This window comes from Crotalus tigris, unplaced genomic scaffold, assembly GCF_016545835.1.
Source record: "Crotalus tigris isolate CLP2741 ecotype Arizona unplaced genomic scaffold, ASM1654583v1 scf7180000017605.3043972, whole genome shotgun sequence".
In the NCBI taxonomy this organism is placed as follows: Eukaryota; Metazoa; Chordata; class Lepidosauria; order Squamata; family Viperidae; genus Crotalus; species Crotalus tigris.
The window spans coordinates 2,317,356-2,326,791 of record NW_024096508.1 but is presented as its reverse complement, the minus strand read 5'-3'; the positions used below and the strand labels follow the sequence as shown (position 1 = coordinate 2,326,791).

General features: G+C 40.5%; 1 protein-coding gene across 6 annotated transcripts in view; it reads right to left on the bottom strand.

Moving 5' to 3' along the window:
• Window positions 1-835: 835 nt before the first annotated feature.
• FBXO34 (F-box protein 34) overlaps window positions 836-9,436 on the bottom strand; it is a 72,494-nt gene continuing 63,893 nt past the window's right edge. For all 6 annotated transcript variants that reach the window (XM_039321338.1, XM_039321328.1, XM_039321356.1 and 3 more), the window contains 2 exons: window positions 4,924-5,131; window positions 836-3,651 (listed from right to left, as the gene is read on the bottom strand). In XM_039321338.1, the coding sequence (XP_039177272.1) occupies window positions 1,542-3,651; window positions 4,924-5,003 (2,190 nt within the window). In that variant the 5' untranslated portion in view covers window positions 5,004-5,131 and the 3' untranslated portion in view covers window positions 836-1,541. The remainder of the gene's footprint in view (window positions 3,652-4,923; window positions 5,132-9,436) is intronic.

Genomic DNA, 9,436 nt, shown 5'->3' with positions numbered 1-9,436 from the left:
AGCCTGCTGCTGATCCCGCCGATCAGCTGGTCTTCAGCTGAAGTGGCATGTTTAAATTGGTGAAGTTTTGCCAGCCGCGTGGTCCAAGATGGTGGCCGCGTGCCGAAAAACGGAGCCCTAGAAGATCCTTGGGTCCGAGGCTTCATCCACTAGCCTCCTCTGACCCAGATGTGTCGCCCCTGCCTCTCCTGCGGGTGTCTGAATAAGGAGCAAAACCACGTGGTTTAAATAGGCGGTGGCAGCGATCAGCGCGCCAAACAGGACCATCGCTCAGCTGTTTAATCTCCGCTGTCCAGCCCTCAGCTGCCGGGAACGCTGAGCCCAGGGTTTTAATTTCTTTTAAAATTTCAAATTAATTAAGTTAGTTAAAATTAGTCAAAATATGATTCATGAGGAAAGTTGTTTCGTGATGTAAACAGCTATTTTAGTGTAAGATTAATTCTGTTTGTATGAATTTCTGTAGAAGACATCACTATAATAAACATCAGTAGTCTGCATTGCTACTGATTAAATCACAGACTGTCCTATTAACCAGTTCTATCTGGCAAAGAGTCTAGGTTTATTTTGAAACTGGCACCATACAAATGATGTAATATGTAGTTAAATACACATAGGTATAGCTAATAGTATGTTATTTGATCCAGGTCAATGTTTATGCAAGCTGGGAATCTCAAGAAAATTTTGTGGCTGTCTGCAAAAAAGATAGTGTAGATTTAATTTGTGAAGGCTGATAAAATTTTCTAGGATTTGCAAAATTCATCAGACATCTGTAATATTCATTTTCATATCTTTGATATTAGAATCTGCTGCCTCTAAAAAAAGAAAAAAAATAATGTGCCACAAAATACACATTTATTTCCCAAATAATTTCTTTTAAGTACTAGGTACATAGTACTTTTTCTAAGCACTGGGAAGGAAAAAAAAATGATAAAGGACAGATTTAGAATGCACATTTTATTAAGTAAAAAAAAAACCCAAGATAAGGTGGATGCAATAGACCAGAGCTCTCTTGTTATATGACAACAATCTTCTTTTTCCTGCTACCACCCTCAAATATAACCTACCGCAAATGTGTTCTAGTCGTTTTAAGGTTGTCCAGTTAAACCATCCTTTTTGAAGACTGATTCTTTACATATTTAGAGTTTCCTTTCAGAAACAATGTTAATATATATTTATATATATTTATATATATAAATGTATATTTTATACATGATATACAGATTTGAAAACGAGACACTTTTAAAACACAGGACTTGTAGCCGCAAACACTGAGGTACTGCGTTGCAGCACTTTGATGTTGGTCAACCGGCTGTCAGACACCCAAAATGAAGCTATTCTAGAGCACTTATGTACACGGGTGGGCTAAACACAATCTTTTCTCTAAAAGGTAAAAAGGCCTTTGTGATTTAAAGTATGTGCAGTTTCGTAGCCCTGTGGAAAAATAAAGAAAAACCACCCAACAACTACATACAGTGTAAACATCACAAGGCATGGAATTCTCCTACCCATGATTGAGGCTCCCAAAAGATGTGCAGAATGTGCTAACAGTCCTCATCTATTTCCCTGGATTTCTTGTGAATCGCACGATTAAGGTTATGGCAGGCGGGGACCCAATGATTGTCATGGAGGCCTAACTTGCATCCGGGGACATTCTTTTGGGATCTGTGACAACACATCCAGTACCCGGGCCCGTAAGGTAAAGCTTGGCAATAGGGCTTGGGGTGCCATCGACATAACGAGACGTCGCCCTTGGCATACTTCTTTTTGCACTGTTTGCAAGGGTCTTCTCTGTAGCGTGGATCACGAACCCAGCGTGAATCTGCTGGCCTGACATTGTAGTACTCAATGATAAATTTGAAATATCCACAAGTGCATTTGAGTGCCACCAGACTCTTGGTGGGCAATAAGCCAAATATCTTCACCATAATGTGGTGGGGTAGGAAGACCAGATATTGCTGGGGCTCCAAAAGTTGCTGGATCTTAAACCTGGTTTCCAAAAAGTCATGAGACCTTTGTCTCTTTAGATGAGATGAGTCAAGGATCTGCAGTGCATTCTCTGAGGAAACATCAGGGCAGTCACCTGAAACATGGCTTCTCATACAAACTTGGTCAGCAGAGGAAGCTTCCTTTCCTTGGGTCCCTGCTGGACATTCCTGCGTAGGAGTCTCCACTGACTGCAGGCACTCTTGGGAGATTTCACATTTGGATAATAGCAAGAAAAGTCTTCCTGGAAGAGAATCTTCACCAAAGCTCAAATCAGAAGACAGGGGTTTTTTGCAATTCTGATCTATCTTGTTGACAGATATGCTAATATTCAAGGATTCACTCACTCTCACATTTGAATTCAAATTAGGAACATCTGCTGATTCTTTTGGTGTACGTTCAGTTGATGAAGATTTGTTATATAAGAAATGTGGAGATGTCTGACCAGCTTCTGAATACTTAGAGGGATGTAACTCAGTGGTGTTTTGAGAATTATACCAGTTGACGGATATGGTTCCTTGCCCATGCTTAAGATCATGGTTGCCTTCAAGAGAATCATCAAAGGAAGACTGGCCAGAAGAGGGACTTTCCCATAAACTATCTTCCACTGAGCCATTGTGCTTTGATTCCCACCCCACCTTCTCATCATTACATTCTTCTTGGTGGAGGACCAGAGATGATACCTTGTCAGACTCGTTCTCTTGTAGTATTCCACTTGCCAGGAGCACTCGCCCTACATTCCGCCGGAAGCTACTATTTCTAGACAAGCTCCCTGCTTCACGTTCACTTTGGCGCCTCAGGCACTCCGATTCAAGCTTTGCAACCATCTCCAAGACACGCACTGGCTCAGCCCGCTGCTCTAGACTGTGACTGCCACAGGGTGGCTTTTCAGATGGAACCTCGCAAGCCCTGAAGTCAGAAAAGAACCCAGGAGCAGAAACTTTAGGTTGCCCGGCAAACCTGGGCACAGCAGAGGCACTGGGACAGTTTCTCGTGCAACTGGCCAGCAAAACACTTGCTCTTTGCTCCAGGAAAGCAACCATCTCAACCACTGATAACGGTCGAACAGGGAACCCCCCTTCACCACCATCATTCACATTATGTACAGAGCAGTGCTCAATGCCACAGGCAAATGGCTCAGGCTGGTAGCACCTTGCATTGGCCTCTCTCATCCTTTCCAAGTGGATCTTGGCCTTTTTGATATCTAGTGACTTTTTCCGGCGTTTGGTTGCTCGTCCATCTATGTCCCAAGTGCTTTTGTTCTTCATGGAAAATACTCGGGCGTCACTACATAGCTGGGCTGCAAAAAAGGCTATTTTCTCTTTTGTGTTCCCAGGCTTTACAACTGCCCAGATATCCAGCAGTCCCTCTTCCTCTTCCCCCTGATGGATGGAGGCAGGCGGGGTAGCTCTCTTCTCTTTGACCCTGGGTGCTTCCACATGGCTTTGGTTGCTGTTCCTACTATAGGGTGTATTGGTCGAGAGGTTCCCCAATGGTTTCCAAAGAGGCGGATTGGGTAAACATTTTGGTTTGGGGTTCCTAGGTTTTTCGTCTTTTGCTAATCTCTGCTCGCTCATGGGTGGGCTTCTTGGAGAGTCCAGGCTTATTTCAAAAGATCTCTCTTTCTTCTGTAACTTGAGATAGGGCTTTAAGTGCATTCCAGATATTCTGGAGAGGAAAGGGAAAGGGAGTGAGAAAAAAAAGATACAATTTAAAAAAATTACTGATTTAAGGGTAAATATGAATTTAAGGATTAAAACTGCTCTATGAACTTTGGAATCATTACATTGTGGGTTGGGCTGCAAGTGCAAATCACTGTATCGCGGATGGATAAACCACATGGAAAGGCCCTTACGTACCCCAAATTCTTTCTTTTTTTCAACTTTGTGTGACGGAAAGCTGCCAGCATGAAAAGTGGTAGCATAATTTTCTCAAATTACAAATATAATATATCTGTTTAGACTTCAGCAGGTAATAAGGCACCTAATATACTTTTGTAAAAGGAATAGACAGACAGATAATGAGAAGAAAAAGCAAATTTGTTTTTTTGAAGGGTTGGAATTTTGGTTTTATTCAGAGTAATAAATATTCAGCATGTCTATTTAATATCTTATTTTTTAAAAAAGGAAACAATGATGCTGCCTCAGTGGGTGCATCTTTGGGAGCCACAGAGGCTGCAAACAGGTAGCCATGCAGAGTAATTGAGATACAGAGCAAGCAAGCTGCTTATCAGCAACCACGCTACTTTCCAATCATGTATGTTAAGTAGTATTCATTCCATCCTTTAGGATGTGGAAATCAAAGGCTGAAGAGGAAGATGGGGTGCTAGCATTGCTTATAAAGCACTTATACTGAAAGTCCAAAGGAATGAAAGGAAGTTTCCTGACGTCTCAATTGATTTTGTGGCAAAATCTACAATCTACAACTGTGATGCTGATTCAGGTGGGTCAGCAATTCTGGGAGTTGGTCCATACAGCTTCAAGTTGCCAGCCTCACCTTGTCCCAGAATTCCTCTGTGGTTTATATCGGTGTTCCTTAACCTTGACAACTTTAAGATGTATGGACCAACTCCCAGAAATCCCAGCCAGCACATTTTGAAGTTGCTAAGCTGAGAGACACTGGTTTATATGATAATTGATTTGATGATGAATCCCTTTTTGGATTCAAAGGATACCCAATATTTAAATAATTCAAATAATTTGATGTGTTCTTATGTCTTATTCAGAAACAGCCTGTTCTTTCATTTTATATACCTGAATATAAGTCAAACCCCACCATTTTGCTAGGGACGCAATCTATAAACCTAGGCATTCCTGGGGAGATCCCCATGCCAATTATTTTAGCCAATGAGCGCAGCAAATAGGAAAGTGAGTCCCAAAGCAGAAGCCAGAAGGCTCTGAAGCATTTCACTTGGCCACAGAAGGCACAAGGCATTCATACCGTTTGACTGGGTAGAAGGCGGAGGACGTAGAATTCAGCAGTTCCCGGTGGAGGCCAGCTCGGTAGGAACTCTTCATCATCACTCTCCCCACTCCCTCCCCCCCTCCACCAGCCGCAGGTTGTCACAGCCAATCCATCTCAGTCCACTGCCAGGGCTCTTGCATCAGTTTGTTTCGCCCCTTGCAATGGCCAACTGGGTCTTTGACACCTAAAAACCACAGGGAAGAAATGAAATTAGGTGATCAGGCTTGAATTAGTAAAGCATGTACAACCGACCGGTACTTCAGCCAATATTCAGGATAATGTAAACCCCCTCAATCAGGAGGGGCACAGGTTTATTTGCATAAGGTCACACAAATGCTAAGCAATCAGATGGTTTCTGTATGTGTTACAGTGTGTAAACCATGGAGTGTGAATCCAGCCAACTATGGGGTGTATACCACAATCAAGGCTATGTGTGAATATAATCACCTGTTATCCATCTGCATCAGAACTGTCCTGATGCAGCTTTCAGAAAGCAATTTTTCTCCATTCCTACCTAGAGATGGCAGGCAACAAACTTGGTATCTTCTGCATCCAAAGACATATCTATCACTGATCTACAGATCAAATTTTCTTTCCCCTACTTCTTGTGCTAGGTAGTCACATTTTCCTTTTGGATTCTCAGACAAAGGATTTGCAAGGCTCAAACATCTGTTAAGTAATATGCACATGCACAAATGCAGCCATACAGTATAAAAACCTATACTGTAATATGCATAATAACAAAACAAAGAATAGATCTCAGAATATAATGGTCATTTAAAATTACTTCTACGGTTATTACAGTAGAAATAAAAACAGGAAGCATCAAAATTGCCAATATTCTCAAACTATTTAAAATTTTACCCAGCATATTGGATTTTGGAGAGAAACAAAAAGATCTTCAAGGTAGCTTCTTAAAGAAAGTTCATTACCAGACTACAAAGCATCATTGTGGGGAATGGAGATTTCTGGTTGCTTGCATGAAATAGCTTATTCTACTAGTCTTGACTGGAATACTTTTTCCTTGATTGCATTTTGGGCGGGGTATTGTAAACATAGACTTAAGCTAACTTGTACTGATGCCTCTATGCGTACACCTGGAAAGAAGCCTAGAAATTTATCTGAAGCAAACACAGAACTTGTGGCCAGAACACAGGGTGGAAACCAAACTCTGTGTTTGTAAAAAAAATAATAAAAAATAGACCAATATCAACCTTAGCAATATGGCTCTTTATGAATACATAGACATCAATATAATTGTATTATGGATCTCCATGAAATGGTATCAGTATGTCACTTTATATTCTATGGAAAAATGTCAGTTCTGTCCCTTTATCTCAGAAATCCAGAGCAGAAGGACACTCCTCAAGAAACAGGTGTCATCTCTATGGCAGAAGAGTAAAAGCTATCATGAAGCTGCAAAACAACATTTACCAAGAACTTGTTTTGTACTAGGTAGATTCACACATTGTTCTAAACTATAGCTAGTTTGACCATACGTTACTGAATATATATTATAGTTAGCTGGCTTTGCAAAATCATCCATTGTTGACAATTTTTGCTGTGTTCAACTTTCTCCTTTTAGGGAAGGTAGTTGAGAAGATGGTTGCTTTGCAGTTTCAGAGGGCCCTAGATGGAGCAGATTATCTAGATTCCTTCTAATCAAGTGGCTGGGGTAGGGGACTGAAATGGTATTGGTTGCACTAGTGGATAACCTCTGGAGGGAGGATAGCAGAATGTCTATCCTGGCTCTCTTAGTGGCCTTCAATACCAGTACACAACTTCAGTAACCAACATCCAGATAAGCAAGATGTTAACACCAGACAAACAATCAAGCAGAAAACAATATCCTAACCAACGATCTACTAAGGAGACAAACTATCAAGCAAATAATCAATCAATCTGACAATCAGAAAACAGCTGAACTCAAGAACCACCAAGGAGAAGATCATATTCCCACCAATATTATTGGCAGGGCAAACTACCGTAAACGAAGACCAATCCACACCTGCACTAGCACTGATTTTATCTAATCAAACAATGAGATGTCTGCAAATATCTCATTGAGGGAGATAGGGGTAAAGTAGCCTGATATATAAATAAATAAACAAACAAACAAGCTCAAAGAACATCAAGGACTCCACAGTTCAACCTCGAAGACCTGGCTATTTTCCTGGGCATGGAGGCCTGAGGAGTATGGGTGGTCCTTGACCTACGACCACAATTGAGCCCAAAATTTCCATTGCTGGGAGACAGTTGTTAAGTGAATTTTGCTGCATTTTATGATCTTCATTGCTATAGTTGTTAAGTGAATCGGTGCAGTTGTTAAATTAGCAAGACGGTTGTTAAGTGAATCTGGCTTCCCCATTACTTTGCTTGTCAGACAATCATATAAAGGGGATCACATGACCCTGAGACACTGCAGCCGTTATACAGGCCAGTTGCCAAGTGACCAAATTTTGATCATGTGACTTTCTGTACCTAAGTTGTAAGTGTGAAGAACGGTCATAAGTCACTTTTTTCAGTGCTGTTGTCTGAATGGTCACTAAATGAATAGTTATAAGTTGAGGACTACCTGTAACTCATGCTACTGGTGAATGGTGTGTTCAGGAGCCACTTTGTATTTGTTGATTGGTTGTTGTTTTCCTGTGGCTTAGCGTGATGGGCATACCAGCTTAGTGAGTTACATTATTCTTTAGCCACTAGGAAAAAACTGGTGGCCAAATGTCACCATTAGCATTTAACAGTAGACCCAGTCTGCTAAATGTCAGTGGCAGGGTGGCTGAATTTCAGTGGCATAACTTTTCAGCTAAAAAAAACAACAAGAAAGTAAGTGTGGGAATGGCTTTCAAACCAAAATTCATTAGTCACCGTGATCTGGTCCAATGTTAATCATATGTATACCTGCTGCAATCACAAGATCTTCAAAATTGTCTATGCAATCAGTTTTCATGACTTAGTCTTGGTACCCACCCAATTTAGTATCTTGGGAGAATAACCCATATATTCTGGAATTTTTGTAATAACCAACTTCTTGAAAATAGAATTTTAAGCTAGCTGAAAATGAGTTGTTCAGATTTCAGCAAAGAATTCTTTCCCCATCAAGCTGGAAATGATTTTTCAGTTTGTGAATCATCTCTAACTAACAATAATTTCCAGTTATAAACCAACTTTGAATAATTGACAGGATATAACAAAAAATAGATGAAATCCTTACAAATTGACCAGAGTCCCAAAGTTTTCACTTTTTGCTTATCTGCATGTCCATAATCATTTATGGTCAGGTGATTCTTGGCTAAATATGCCAGATTTTGTACCCATTTTCTTATGTATCCACTCAAATTCATCTTAAACCCACTTCGCTAAAGGCAAATCCCACTGATTTAAACAGAAGTTACTTCCAACCACAGATGCTCAGGCTTGCAGGACTTTTTAATGCATTTATCAAAATTCTCTGCCGTTTTGTGGGATAAAACATTAGACTTAGTAATCGAGCAGAAAGCTGTTCCATTTCAAATAGTTCATCTGACTGCTAGGGGGAGGGGGTGTCCCAGAGGATCACAGTGAAACAATATGTAAGTATGCAAATGCCATTCAACTCTGCCAAAACCTCAAGTTTCTTCAGATTAAATCCACCCTGAGAACTTCAATTAGTAGACAAAAATGTTTGCATTAAAAAAATAAAATAAACGAGTGATATAATTAATTCCATTGCTGAATATAGATGATTTATGACTCTGACAAAGCTGCTGATACTGCTGTGAGCCTGGAGGGCAAAGCTTTATTGGAAATCCTGAACCAATCTTCCCAAATGTGCTGTCCTTCTGATGTGTTAAACTGTAATTATATCTGGCTGGACATGACAGAGGGGTGTAACTTAACATATGTTGAAAAACAGACATGATCTATTGCCCCTGAAAGGAAAAGCAAAGGCAACATGGAAGGGATGTGAGCTATTAAGGATAAAGATGGGAAGGCCTCCTGCTGGCAAACCACTCCTATTCCCATGTGTAAAACTATCCAAAATCCTGAAAAATGGATGGAAATTGCTTGTTAAAATTCAACTATTTTTACCAATGAATTCTGGCAACACAATCTGAGTGCTGGTGAAGTGCAAATAGGTTGCTGGACTGAATCAAAGTCTTCACACAAAAAGTGGATTTTGGAGGGAAAAAAGAGGCTAAGAATCCAGCAGGTATTCAAAGAACAAGCTCCCGATAGAGGACAGCAATGTCATTATTATTCTGTCGCTTTGCATTACACAAAGAATTCAATTCAATTCAGCATCTAAAAAAGTAGTCCACTGAGTTAACCCAATAGCAGCAGCTTCCTGACCAGCAGAGTCCCTGGGCTTCACTAGTATACCAGAAACTGACAATGGAGCAACACCCAATATGTACCACAAGAAGCATGTTGTGCAGAGACATAAAAAGCCCAAAGTGCTTTTTCAAAAGGCAACTGGACTTTCTTTGTTTTTCCTTGAAGATGT